General features: G+C 44.3%; 1 protein-coding gene across 2 annotated transcripts in view; it reads right to left on the bottom strand.

The window, feature by feature from the left end:
- LOC146832982 (complement C3-like) overlaps positions 1–15,354 on the bottom strand; it is a 1,287,425-nt gene that overhangs the window by 538,922 nt on the left and 733,149 nt on the right. For both annotated transcript variants that reach the window (XM_085600525.1, XM_085600526.1), the window contains exon 28: positions 786–936. In XM_085600525.1, coding sequence (XP_085456651.1) covers positions 786–936 — 151 coding nt within the window. The remainder of the gene's footprint in view (positions 1–785; positions 937–15,354) is intronic.

Raw genomic sequence — 15,354 nt, 5'->3', positions numbered from 1 at the left:
GACACAGGTATAATGTGATGCAGGGCTTTACAACGTGACGCATCTCCCTAGATGTGTCACGCTGTAAATGTGTCGCAATGTGGCACATTGTTTATGACCCCGCTGCGTGACAAAAGTGAAGCAACGGCGGCGTAAAAGTGTCACAAGGGGCTTGTAAATCTGCCCCTGATTGTTTTTCGCCTAGAGAACATAATGTTGCTTGCATGTACTTCTGCTTTCATCCCAGTCCCTCAATTATGAAGGGATTGGCAAGACTTTACGTTTCTGTAGCTGGACCAAGAGTATAGGTAGAAATTCAAAACATGGACATCACCATTCTCAATATGCCTTTTCCGGAAGCATCCTAGACTGCAGCCTTTCAGAATGTTGCACGGACAGACTTCCATATGAAGCTTACACATAATAAGGATACGAATAGGACATAGGTTGGGCAGCACTAGTCGTTTAAACAGTCCAATGCTTCAATTATTCTCTTAGAAGAGAAAAAGAGGCCGTCTGGTCTAGAGACTTTCGCCTAAGACTGTCACTCACTCTCAATCTCGTTGTGTACTTTCTTTCTCTTGGATGCTTGTTTCCCTTCTCTCTAACTCGCTCCCTCTACTGCTGCTCATGCAAATGCTGCTTGCTTCCTTTTTGTTTCAGTTTCTCAATATCGTTGTTTCATGTATCCCCTGCTCCCCAGCTCTCTCTTTCGCCAATTGTGTAACCACCCCGCTTTCTTGCTCTTCCCTATTTTCTTCAGTTATTTCCTATCCTCAGTTATAAAGCAGGCTGCGGCCACTCACCCGTTGACATATCCATGAGCTTTTTGTCATCATGAAGTTTGTTGACCATCGCCAAAGCATAAGCGGTTATAGCCACTGCATAGGGTGTGGTAAGGGTTGGGTAATTCTTCAACAAGTAATCGGAAGCTTTCTGAATACTTCCTTCCAAACTCTAAGTAGTAAACAGATGGAGAGATTAAGCAGAAAGTTAAATGCAGTCAGAATTAGAAGCTCAGGCCCAACAGAAAAGCATCAATATCACATAAATACAGGAATATCAAATGAAATAGCTTGAGTCTGCAGGCTTTGTTTATTTTGTAAGGCCACCTTAACCACCATCATTTGCCAGCCTTGCTTTGATTTGATGTTTTCATTTTAGTGCATCTTGGATTTCCATAATGTAACATGCCATAATAGGAGGTCACACCAGATTGTTTATCTTGATGCAAGAAACATTGATAGAGAACAAAATTAAACACAGAAGACAACAAAAACACAATATCAATAATTGTTGTTACAACAGAAAGACTTTTTTTAATGTATTTATTTGCATTTTCTGTTACATACAAGTACATTTTCTGCAGAATACATTGTACACATTGAGTTTCAACATTTGGCATGTATCTGTTGTGTTATACAGCATAGGTTTGACAGGTCTGACATACTCTTATTGCTAGGCATCTCTCAAGTATCTGAGGTATTGTTGACAAATATACAGGGAGAAAGAAAAAGACGAAAATGTAGAGGTAACACAATATTACTGCAGCATCCCTTGACATATAGAGCTTGCCTTGCGGTGAATCATCTTCTGATGTCACAAATCTTTTTTTCCCTTTTTCTTTTCTTTTTGCTGTTACTATGAGGATATTGACGATAAAATGCTAACAGTTATAAAAAGAAAAAAGAGTCAAATCGACATCTCGACACATCAGAACTGATCAATGCTACTCAGACCCATCCATTGTGAAAATCCCAACCCCTCCCACCCGCAGCCAGCCAACTTGAGTCCCAACCCCTCCCACCCGCAGCCAGCCAACTTGAGTCCCAACCCCTCCCACCCGCAGCCAACTTGAGCCATCATGTCAGCAATATTTACGCGTCTGCACCCCGGGTCTCCCCGTGAATGTAGCATCAGGTGAACGGTGTTGACCTTTTGGTTATTAATACCTAGGGTATGTATTAATTAAGAATTATCCTCACTCTTGTTATTGCTCCCTTCTTGTGATCTGTTCCCCTCTAGTTCATGCCCCGTATGCTGTAGCGCCACCATTATCGTGTCCCAATGTTGTGCAAGGGGGTATTTGCGCAAACTGGCTATGTCTTCATTGTGCAGAGCAGTGCTTTCTGCTTGGGCCCAAACCAGAAGTGAACACTTCCGGCTTACCGGTGTGGGGTAATGCTTGTTTTTCCATCTGCGGGTAACTAGCCTTTTTGCTACTACAAGTCCTAGATCTACGAATCTGGAGGTGGCTTTGTTTTTCGTGGATCTAGGGAATATTCCCAGTATACATTCCTCATGTATGTAGTTGTAGGCGGTCCGTACATTCCGGCACGCCTGTTATTACCACCTGCCAGTATAAGCGCAATGAGGAGCACGACCACAGAATGTGGAGGAGATAAGTTGGAAATATTTGTTTTTTCCTCTGGTGACAGATACGCCTCGTGGATAATGTAGACCTGTATAATGTGAAATTTAGCATTCTGCGGAATTTGTACAGCACTTGCTAAGATCATGCCCCATTCTTTCTCTGTCCATGGCTCTTCCCTGTCACCTTCCTATTGTGTGTGTAGGTATGTCAGGAGTTTCAGGGTGTGTAGTAATAATGCTTCTATTCCATTACCCATTACGTGCAAATATTGTATCACTAAGTGTGACTGGGGTTCAGTACTCATGTCTCCCCATGCCTTTGTCAGTGCCTTTTTGATGGAATTATATAATATAAATGTCCAGTGTCCTGGGCTAACCTGTCAAAGGGCAGTAACACGCCTCCCTCGTTTAAATTGCCTAAGGTTCGCCCCTCAGCGGCACGCCAGGGTGATTTGCCCAATCCATTCCTCGGGATGCCAAGTAGGGGAAGTGCGGGTGCGTAGGGAGTTGTCTGTCTGGTGAGGTATAAGCTTGTCTATGGAATCGATAGGCCAGGGCTAGAGTGGTCGGAGCTGGGGTTGAGGGTTTAGCCATTGGGTGGAATCAATGACATATTTGGGACAATGTCCATGCCGTTTGCCTTGTGGCCATTTCAGCTAGCTGTATTCCTGCCAGCCATTTCGTCACCCATTGTAGCTGTGCTGCTAGGTAGTTAAGTTAAAAATTTAGAACCACCAAGCTGCCTTTGTCTGTGGGTGCATATAGCTTCCAAAGTGCTACTCTATGTTGTCTCTTGTTCCAAATAAAATCCCGGATCATTTGTTCGAGTTCTCTGAACATTTTAGCCTGGACGTAAACAGGGATATTTGCAAAATAGTACAATAATCTGGGTAATATCACCATTTTGGTCAAGGCTATTCTGCCCATCACGTTTAATGGCAAAGTTTTCCAGAACTTGATTTGGGACCAGATAGAGGTAATGGCTCTGACCAGGTTGCCTTCCAAGATGTCAGCATGACTATGGTATAAGTAGATGCCCAGGTGGCGGAAGGAGGTTGGCTGCCAACTAATGAACACTTCATTAACCAGAAGTCTGGGGTTCTGAGCCTCGGTTTGAAAGTGGCAGAGGCACAACTTATTCCAGTTCATCTTAAAACCTGAGAGTCCAGCGAATAATTGTAGAATCTCTGCTATAATGTCCGGCACATTATTCATGTCCCTGATATACAGCAGGAGACCATCAGCATATAAGGATACCACGTGCAGCCCATCTCCCAATGGGAAGCCCCAATTGTATTCCCTCCCACGTAGCTGCACAGCTAAAGGCTCCATAGCTAATGAAAATAGTAGACGGGATAGGGGCATCCTTGTCTTGTGCCTCAATTTATAGCTAGACTCTCTGATACTGCTCGACCTGTGCGTACCCTAATGAGAGGCTGCATATAAAGTAACTTGACCATGTTAAGCAAGGTGGCCCCAAAGCCATATTAGCAAAGGACTGCAAATAGATAGGACCATTCAAGAGAGTCAAAGGCCTTCTCTAAATGAAGGACCAGACAACCCGAGCTAGGCCAGGAGTGCATGGCATATTCTTGAAGTCCAAAGCATCTCTGTTAAGAGAGGTGTTGCGGGTTGTCATGAAGCCATTTTGATCCGGGTGCACTGGTGACTTTACCAACGGTGCCTGTCTCGTTGTAATAATAGAGGCTAAGATGTTGTCATCTGTATTGAGGAGCGCCAATGGTCTGTAAGAACCTAACTGAGTTGGGTCCCTATCTGGTTTAGGGAGCGAGATTAACAGTGCTGCGTGTCTGTGAGCGTGCAGGCAGACAGTGCAGCGTTGTATACTGTTTACAACTGAGGTACTAGTAGCGTGGCGTAGTCGTTATAGAATTCAGTTGATGGTCTATTAGGACCTGGGGATTTCCCTGTGGCTAGAGCACGTATTTAAGCCAGGATTTCTGCCGGGGTAATCTTTGTATCGAGTTCCAGTCTTTGTTCAGAGTTTAACCCCTTCAGTGCCCCGCCCTTTCCCCGCCCTGTGCCGGGCGTTGCATTAGCGGGCGGGGTTCATGATGAGATAGTCTCGTCATGGGCACAGCGCAACCGCGCTCCATGACGAGACCATCTCATCATGGGCACTGAAGCGGTTAAGATAGGAAGGGTGATTTCTGCATGAAATTCAGGCATCTCATCGGGCAGTGCTGTAGTAGTGGTTTTGTATATTTTGGAATAGTGGTGTGTGAATTCATGATGTATTTCCAGTTGTGTATATAGGAGTGTGCCCTGTGGGGATCGGATTGATGTTGTGGGAGACCTGGCGTCTTCCTGTCTGATAAGCCATGCAAGCAATCACCCTGCTTTGTCTGTGGTGCTGTGGGTATGTGCAGAGTGTGCTGTGTAGTTAAGGTATCGTACTCGTTCTAGCAGTCAAAGGTGTTCTGTCCTATTTTCTTGTAGTTGTGTTGTGATTAGTTGGTCGGAGACTGCTTGTATTTCAATTTGGGCTAGCCCATCCTCAAACTTTTTCAAATCTGCCTCAACCCCTCTATGTAGTACTATTTGTGTGCCTATACAATGTCCTCGGACTTATACCTTGAGAGCGTCCCACTCGGTGAGGGGCGATGTGTCAGAGCCTGCATTTTCATCAAAGTAGTTTCTAACGGCAGCGCTAAGGAATACTCAAAATGGTTTGTCCTATAATATTTCAGGTGGCAAATGTCTTCTGGGGATTGTTACTACACCGCTATCCCACATCATTTGCAGTGTGTGTGGATTGTGGTCAGAGTGTGTGCGGTTGTGGTCACTGCCGTTAACACAACATTTCTGGCAAGTATCCTATCTAACCGGACGTGTAAGTCGTGGGAGCTTGAAAAGTAGGAGTATCCTTTATCTGTGGAGTTTCTATCTCTCCATACGTCTACTAGACGCCACTGCGTAATCCAGGCATTTAATGCCTTCATGACGGCTATTGTGGGTGCGCCAGGCAGGGGAGGAAAAGAGCGGTCAAGGGACACATCTAACACACAATTAGAATCCCACCACATCAGCCAAGGTATTCCATGCCAGTCAGATAGTGAACCAGGTAATGTGTCTAAAAATGCTGACTGTTCTGTGTTGGGTGTATATATTGAGCCCAGTAAGAATGGTCTGCCATCCAGTCAACCTTTTACAAGAACATTTCTCCCCTCAGTGTCTACCATTGATTCGTCTGCCTGGAAGGATATGCCTTGTCTGATCTATATCAGGGCACCTCTGGCGAAAGAGGAGTATCCAGTGGCATATATCTGTCCCCTCCACCTCCTCAGTAGTGTCGGTGTCTCAGGTGCAGTGAGATGCGTTTCTTTGAGGAGAGCTATTTGGACCTGTTGTCTTTTAAGATAAGAGTATATTAATTACCTACAGGAAGGGGTAGGCATTCCTCTGATATTCCAGGTACATATATTAGTGGTTGTCATGGTAGCGAGGAGATTAGAGACCAGGGGTTTATCTGCAGCTGGAGGACAGCGAAGCCTCATGGGAGGGTCCACATAGCTGGGGCTAGATGGTACGAGGGGCCTGTGATCTTACTAATGCATAGTCGGGTTGATGTCTCTTGATTAACTAAACTGATATTAACTAATATATGCAATACCAGAAGGGCGAGAGTGCAACGGGCATTCGTCCAAACTTTCAAACAGATTGACATACCAGCGTTGGCTGGCATGTTAGGCTAAGTGTTTACTGGGTGTCGCTAGAATACAGGATTGCTATTCCCCCATTATTCTGGTGTTTAGCGGGAACCAGAGTTGTGTATCTGTTTATCTAGGTTGAGGATATGGCCAATAATCATGTTTCTGTAGGTTTTGTGTCAGCTTAGGGTACCCACCCCTCTGCATGCAATGGTAGAAGCAAAAGCAGAGTGATACATTAATTACAAGACAAGAGTAGTTAGGCCATTAAAGAAACATATCAAGTCCTGTTGTACTTGCGTGAGCTTAGCTGTTGTACATGTGCTTGGGGTAACTGAACATATAGGGGTCTATTATGATGTGGAAATGTGGATTTTCCTGATCAGTTATGTCCCCTATCTTGGACCCCAACGGTTCTATGTGCATGCCACAAGTACATGTATGCTCCCTCCAGTTCCAGTTTTGATGACGCAAACACATGTGCATCCACTGTCAACATGTCCTCTGTCAGATCCGCCATCAATGGGCTGGATATTCGATTCCTAAGTATGAAAGGCCACCGACTTTATATGGCTAAGTTACTCCATTCTTACAGTTCAGGCAAGTAGGCCCGATTCTGTCTTCAAAGCCTTTCATTGCTCTCTGTATCTGACAGCTTCAGCTTGAGCTCCCATCTGTATCCATGAACTTTGTCCTACTCCCTGTGCAGCTAACGGTGCCTGCCTCGGCCAGTTTTCGCCTGCCTGCCAAGAAGCTGTATTTCACCTTCGAATTATCTATTTTGCTCCTCAGCCGATGCATTCCTGTCTAGTAGTTTAAGTAAACATTCTTCCAGCTACCAAGCAAAGGACTCAGCCTTTCCGTCCTCCTGCAAGTGATTCATAGCCCTGCTGCCATGGAGAATTTTCTGCCTCTCGCATCTCATATAGACACTTAGGCGTTTGTGCACGCACACAGTCAGTATAGACTAGATTCTGTCCGAGAGTCCTTCCTTGTGGATAACATAGTTCTTTAAACATAGGATGTTAGATATGATTTGGGATTAGGTTGACTTGACCCCCCAGACTTCTCGTCTCCACATGTAGAGCTAAATGTCAAGTCCCTTCACCCCCTAGTTGCACGTCACTCACACGTCATGCTGCTGCGCGCGCATCTATGCCAAGTATTATCTTATAGATCCACCTATGTCTGATAATCCTAACCAATCATGTTTCTTTTATTCCTTATTACGCCTAGTTTCGATTACGTACCCGTTATGTCACTTTTCTTATCAAATGTTACGCCTTCTACATTCGTTTCATTGTAATGTACTTATTATAAAAATGCATGTCTGTCAATAAAGTGTTGTACTTCACTTCCTGAACCCTCGTGGTGACGGAACCTGAAGGCCGCGACTCGAGTCGGCCATTTTGAGTGGAATAAAGCCCATTTAGAAAACCTCTTATACCACGGATTCTGCCTCTTGTTATTTTGAGCTATTTTACTTTATTTTAAGATTCTGTATGAAATTCAGTCCGGTAAAGAAGATTTTATTTACCACATAATGGCGCCCGAATAGGGACACTTTCTCATCTCACGCGCCGGCGGTGCGTTGCAGGCCCGGTCTCCTGCCACAGCTGGACGGACCATAAACGCGTACCAACAGGATTTCCTGTAAGCTCCCTCCGGTCAAGCGGGGGCGACTGAGGCTGCGATCAACCCAGACGAGGCGGTGAGAAGTGCGAAGTATCCCAACCAGAGCCTAGCTGAGAGAGCAAGATCCGAGGTATACAGAGGCCCACCAGATATTTCGAAATCCCGATGTCCAGAGGGTCCGCTGTCCGCAGTCATCGAGTCCTGTCCATTCTCTGAGGCCTTCCGTTTCAAGGAGCTACTCGGTGAGTACCATCGCCGGGGAGGCGTGTTGACGCGCACATAGGTTGTGCCGGTCAAGACGGATTTGGGTACACAAATCCGGTCTGCACTGTTTAGCAGTGTATATGTACTGTTTAGCAGTATATCAAGTATTCCGAAGTATGCAGTTATTGTCAAGAATTCAGCGTGGTGATTAGTTAGGCAGACTGTCATCATTGTCGGTCATTGTTAAATGTTTAATGTTTAATGTTTTCAGAAATGTCTTGCATATTGTGGTATGAATGATTGTTCATTGTACACTGTTCATTATTGGGGTTTTTTCCGTATTAAGTAAGTTCAAGAGTAAGTATCAGATCAGTTGTCAATATGCCGCTCTTCTCGAAGTTAAGGCAGATTACTACCAGAAAAGGGGTGCTTGAAGAAGCAGTTCCTATCCCTCCTAGGGACACTCCAGGGCATTTTATGTACCATAAGCATGGCTTAGATGCCATATTGTTTCTTGATCTATGGGTAGATTATACCAAGGAATTGCCGGAAAGTCAAAGGTGGCCCGTAGCGGGAACCTGGGATGCAGAATGCATCCTGAAAGTGGAGGAAGAGTTATGGAAAAGAAAGGTCAGACAATCACAGAAAGACGCTGTTGAGTTATGGCGTAAAGAATCTCATAGACGAACAGAAAAAGCACGTAGACAAGAAGAGAGGAGTAAAGAAAGTTCAAATAAAGTTCAAGAAAATCTATTAATTAAGGAAGGTATCCGAGTGAAATCAGAACAAGTAAATAGACAAAGAAATGCCCTTATGAATGGTATGTATCCCCTTCTAGCCGAAGGACTACCTAAGGCTGCTCCACAGATGCCAAAAGACTTGCCACCCCCATTATTTCCAATTAAGGTACATCCAAAGGGGCATCCCAGAACCGCAGAAGATGTTTTTCTTTCCTCATATCTAGACGACGCAGCTCCCGAGTATGCTAACGCCGCACCACATAGACCGTCTGGTGTAGGTGTTCAACGTCAGGATCAGGTATCTGTCCCCGTGCAACAGCAAGTCCCGACACAAGCTTCGGCAAGCACATCTGTTTCCGCATCTGTCTCCGCAGTCGACTCTACAGAGGTATCGACACCCATAGTTGCTGTGTCACGTTCAACGAACCCATTCACACCCGACGCCCCAGATGGGGCCACGGGAGGTGCTAGCATTACCTTTACACCACCTAGAATAAATAAACTTGTCTTTCAAGAGTCAGCACATTCACGTACACCTAAATTCGTAAGTGAACGTACGCTTAAGGAACTCCTTGTAAATTGTAGATATGACCCGGTAGTTGGTAAAGAGGACGAAATGGTCCTGGCATCATTACGTATCAGGCGAGCCGCAGAGTATTTAGCAAGGTTACCAGGAATGACTACGCATCTAGATAACATATATCATTTTGTTCAAACAGGACGAGATCCAGGATGTATTAACAGAGCTATGGAATTCCAGAAAGTAGAAATACAGGGGGAACTGTTACGTTTCCTCATAAACTGTGTGATTAGAAATCAAGACCGCCCGGGGGTAGACCCGAATGCAATGCTTATTCTTACAAGATGGAGTCAGAATATATCAGAAGGGAGACACGATAAGCAAAATTGTATAATAGCCATGTGCCGAAAAATCCGTAAAGAAATAGAGCGTATTCATGAAGAAAGATTGGGAACAGACGAGTTTGAGCAAGATGAAGTATCCGAATCAGGGAATTCCGCAAGACAGTCAGAGACCATAGCCTATGTAGGCAGAGGAGGATCCTGTGATAATGCTAGATGTTTTTCTGATCCCATACACTCAGTATGCCCAAATAATAGCAGAACGTATCCGACGCCTATAATAAATCTGAAGTCTCCTGAACATTCGTTTCAAGCCGCAGATAAAATACTACGAGAACGAAGGGGTTACCACCTCCTCGATTCCATGGATGAGCAAGAATTAGCCAGATCAGCCGTTCACTGGATTGACAGTCCTGAAAAATACGGTGATGAGACCGTAGCACACACGTTTTTTAATCTCAGTATAGATGAACAACGTTTAGCTGGAATCTATATGATTCAGCAACTCCTCATATTATATAAGAGCCAACATGCTGACCCTGGTCCTTTGCCTGATATATTAACGGAACTACTCACGAACAGATGGAGAGGTTCTAGTAACAAGCTAATTAAAGAGATATTAGTGTCACGTAAGCAGTACGTCCTTTTTGTAAGTCCGGATTCTCTCTCGCCGCCCCGCAGAGAAAGAGCGCCGTACTATATGGATAGACAAAATCCCCTACGAGAAGTGCACCCAATAAAAGGCGAAGACAATGAGTTTCACCGTGTATTTGTTTACACACCCATATCGAAAATGGAATTATTAGAAATGAAAAAAGTAGTACCTAGTCATGACAAAGACCCAGCGGGTTTCCACCGAGAAATTAAAGACATGTTACTGATGGGAGAGTATACCTTTCCTGATATTATGACGATATTAAAGGTGCTTTTGCCTGCTGGCATTTATGAAAAACTGAAAGAAAAAGAGTGGGAAGTGGGTGACCAAAAGATAGACTGGACAGCATTAGCAGAGGAAGAAAGGGGCCGAACTGCAGGTTCAGGGCTCGGGGATAAAGTTAAACTGTTACCAGGTTTACTAGTACAGGTACTGCCACGTTTATTAACTACAAAAAAGGAAGATTGGGGTGCAATCACAGCCTGCAAACAAAAACAAGATGAAGACACAAGCGATTATTATGCTCGATTTGAAAAATGTTTTGGTATAAATAGTGGTATAAAAGCAAGTAGTGACTCATATCCACATTTATTTGTGACAAAATTAGTGGAAAATGCATTGCCTCCAGTAAAGAATAGAATATTGAAATTCGAGAGTACCTGGCAAAGTAACACTCCGTCGCAAATGCTACAAATGTTACAGTATCATCACAATAGAATTAGGGATGAACAAGAACACGAGCATAGACGCATGAAGGATACAAAAATGAAAATGCTAGTTTCTCAGACAGTACCAGCAGATGGTCACAAAAAGGGTGTGACACATTCTGGTGATTCTGCAGTTCCTGTAAAGGGAACCTGCAATTACTGTAAACAACTGGGCCATTATGTACACGATTGTCCAGTCCTGAAACGTAATATAGCTACAGGTATTGCAAAGGAGAGACCACGATTAGTTAGACAAGATCAGAATGAACAAGGAGCTATGCAGCATGGACAGTCCATGCCAGTTCAACAACAGTCCATGCCAGCCTCACAGCAACCCATACAGTTTGTGCCAGCTGCACCACCGTTGCCTGCTACTGCCACACAAACCACAACACGACAAATGTATCAGACTGCACAGTATGAATACCCTGAGTATCAGCGTTACGCATGAACCAGCCTAGAGAGGGAAGTCGACTTACCGCTTATCGAGATTCCTGTAGATCAAGAAGGACCTTATGTACATAGTGAATTATTAGGTCAAGATAGAAAATTCTTACTCGATACAGGGGCAAGTCGAACAACCATAAAACGTAGTGAAGTTCCAGGGGCACCCCTCTCAGGCTCTCAAAATGTTTCCCTTGGTTTTTCAGGAAAACCTATTGTTAATGAAGTATCACAGCCTCTACCACTTACGATAGGACCTTTGACACGAACTACAGATTTATTGCTTACTAAATCATGCCCAGAAAATCTGTTAGGAATTAAAACTCTGAAAGCACTAGGAGCCATAATATGTTGTTCTCCGGAAGGAGTAAGGTTGTTTTTACGTGATTTTAAAGGTCACTATGTGTCTAGAGACATGGATCCCCGACTACAGACTTTACCAGTACATCTATGGGCACAAGGCCCTACGGATGTTGGCTGCATGAACATTACACCCTATCGAGTCACACTGAAAGCAGGAGTGGTACTACCACGAATGCGACAATACAAGTTACCGCATGATGCTGTAGTGGCTTTGCTGAAAATCATTGATGAGCTGATTGCCCAGGGAGTAGTTGTAGAAACAGACTCCAATGTATGTAATTCACCGATAATTCCGATTCTTAAACGAACTGATCCTACTGCCCCACCAGTGTACCGACTGGTTATTGATTTGCGTGAACTAAACAAGTGCATTGTACCACAATTCCCTGTGGTCCCTGATATATCATCATTGTTGACAGCAATTGATTCCGAAGCGACATTCTTTACTGTAATCGATCTCAAGAATGCCTTTTTCAGCGTCCCAATAGATCCGGAAAGCCAATACTTGTTCGGATTCAGTTTAAATGGGCGCAGCTTTAAATTCTCACGCGCTCCCCAAGGATTCACAGAAAGCCCCAGCATCTACAGCCAAGCACTGAAACGAGAACTTGACAGTATCCACATGCCAGTCAATACTGCACTGCTTCAATATGTCGATGATCTGCTGATCACAGCGAGAAGCGAGCCAGAATGTGAAAAAGCTTCTCTGACAGTTTTACATTTCCTAGCCGACAAGGGGCACAAGGTGTCTCCTTCTAAGCTGCAATTCTGTGTCCAGCGAGTTATTTATCTTGGTCACTCGCTGTCCAAGGAGGGAAGGCAGCTTACACCAGATCGCATCCAGTTAATTGCTAACATGTCAATACCCCAGACACAAAAGGAGGTGCGGGCTTTCATAGGCCTCACTTCATATTGTAGGCAGTGGATCCCTCAGTACGCATTTCTAGCAAAACCACTCATTCAGTTAACCACACAGGAGGCAGCCACATCGACTGTTCTCCCTTGGACTCAGGAACATACACAAGCTTTTGAAAGCCTAAAGGAAGCTTTATGTCAAGCACCTGTTTTAGCAACACCATGTTATAGCAAACATTTTACACTCTTTGTTACAGAACGCGAAGGTACTGCCTTGTCAGTACTCACTCAGGATCAAGCAGGATCACGCAAGCCATGTGCTTATTTTTCCAGTACATTAGATCCCGTAGCTCAGGCTTTGCCTGCATGCCTGAAATCAGTGGCAGCGACAGCTTTAGCAATCAGACAAAGCGATGCCATAGTATTAGGACACCCATTGACAGTACAAGTACCACATGCAGTAGAGGTTCTTGTGAACCGAACACAAACACAACACTTGACCATAGCAAGACTTACCGGTTATGAACTGACATTGTTTCAACCACACATAGAGATCCGACGGTGTAATACATTGAATCCTGCTACACTATTACCTGTAATTGGAACAGACCCACTAGCTCATGATTGTGTTGAAATCATTGAAATAAAGACGAAACCTAGACAAGACTTGACAGACGTTCCATTGTTAGATCCAGACCTGACGTTGTATGTAGACGGATCATGCATGAGAGCAAGTACAGGAGACTTAGTGGCCGCGTATGCAGTCACAACAGACACTGAAGTTATTGAGACAAATTGTATAGATACTTTGTCAGCCCAAGCAGCAGAACTTATTGCTCTAACACAAGCCTGTATTCAAGCCACAAATAAGAAAGTTAATGTATACACTGACTCACGTTATGCATTCGGAGTTGTACACGACTTCGGCGTGCTATGGCGAGAGAGAGGTTATTTAACCTCCCATGGTGCCCACATTCAGCACGGACCCCTCATTCATGCTTTGTTAGACGCAATACATCTACCCACTGCTATATCGATTATGAAATGTAAAGCACACACGAAGGTTACTGATACCATTTCTCAAGGCAATGATTTAGCTGACAGAACAGCTAAACAGACTGCTCAGAATCGCACATTAGACATGACAAAGCCAATAGTTCAGACACCAACACAGTGTATGACAATTAAGGATCCCGCACTTGACGTAATTGACATACAGACACATGCCACAGCAGAAGAAATAAAGAAGTGGACTGAACTAGGAGGGATCCAGACAGATCATGGATGGATGACGAAGGAGAAATCTGTATGGTTTCTCCCTGATTCCATGGTTCAAGCCATTATAGCTACAGTTCACAGTCCAGCACATTTAGGAGAGAAGGCTATGCTAGACAGCATTCAGCACATTTGGTTCAACAAACATTTACGAGCAGCAGCTAAACAAAAAGTTCGTACCTGTATGATATGTTGTCAGTTTAATCCAGGAAAGAGTGTTCCCGTAGAGCAGGGTGGATTTCAGCCTCCTGACCATCCTTTTGAAGTCCTCCAGATGGATTATATTCAGATGGAACGTTGTCGAGGATTCAAATATGTTCTCGTAGTTGTCTGCGCTCTCTCCCGTTGGACAGAGGCGTATCCCGTATCAGATTACACTGCCCCGACTACTGCCAAGCAGCTAGTTCGAGAATTCTTCCCACGGTACGGTTTACCACGTGTTGTATATTCAGATAACGGCCAGCCTTTCTCATCCGAATTAATGAAACATGTCTCGCTTTTGTTGGGATATCAGTGGAAATTCCACTGTGTCCGACACCCCGAGGCAGCAGGTCTCGTGGAACGACATAATCAACTTTTAAAAATCAGACTGTCTAAAATATGTCAGGAAAAAGGTGTGGACTGGATAGTAGCTTTACCAGTTGCGCTATTTTACATGAGGATGGTAGCACACTCTCGAACAGGGCTATCACCTTATGAGGTGATCTTTGGTAGACCACCGAATATGTGGGGGACGCCTATACCCCGTAAAATAACTGATGTTGACTGTAATATGCTGACAGATTACCTGGCTTCCTTGATGTCTGCACTACAATCTTGTCGTTCACAGGTAATCGCAGCTTTTCCCGACAACACCGAGGTGAAACCTCATGATGTAATTCCCGGCGATTATGTTCTCGTCAGGAATTTTGATCGGAAAACCCAACTGGAGCCAAGGTGGAGGCTTCCTGAGTTGGTCCTGCTGACAACCAGAACAGCTGTGAAGCTCGAAGGGAGAAAAGGCTGGGTGCATTCCAGCCATATAAAGAAATTTCATGGACTTCCTCCTGACACAAACAGTACTCCTCGTGTGTCTTCCCCCATTGACTCAAAGCTACCTTTGGCTGAAGCCAGTAGCACCGAACTCTATAAACAGAAACTCAGGTCCAGATCCAAACTGTCGGACGATTTGATTGTTTAAGTCCTCTCTAAGGTGAAGCGGTTGAATCTGTCCCGACATGTATCCCTTAGGTCTGAATGACGTAGAGTCCAGAATCATAATCAAACGACATGCTTATTGTAAATTACTGCGTAGCCACTGTATTGTGACTTTATTAATTTTGTTTTCCTTGAGTTTTTAATAGTTACTGCAAGCATATTGTTGCATATGTATTATCCTGTTTCTAAACGTGCTTTCAATATAACTGATGAACATTCTTTTAGTGAATTACCCCCACATGAGTTGTCCTATAGACTTGCGCTGCGCAACAACACCTTCATTAGTATGTTACATCATTCCCATCAGACTAGTAATGCCACCAATTGTTGGGTGTGTGGCCGACTCCCTCCCTATCAGAATAACAAAGGAGTTCTGCCTTTCTTTCCACATCCGT

The sequence above is a fragment of the Triturus cristatus genome, chromosome 4_2, assembly GCF_964204655.1.
Source record: "Triturus cristatus chromosome 4_2, aTriCri1.1, whole genome shotgun sequence".
In the NCBI taxonomy this organism is placed as follows: Eukaryota; Metazoa; Chordata; class Amphibia; order Caudata; family Salamandridae; genus Triturus; species Triturus cristatus.
The sequence above is the reverse complement of the archived record's forward strand: the minus strand, read 5'-3'. Positions and strand labels throughout refer to the sequence as shown.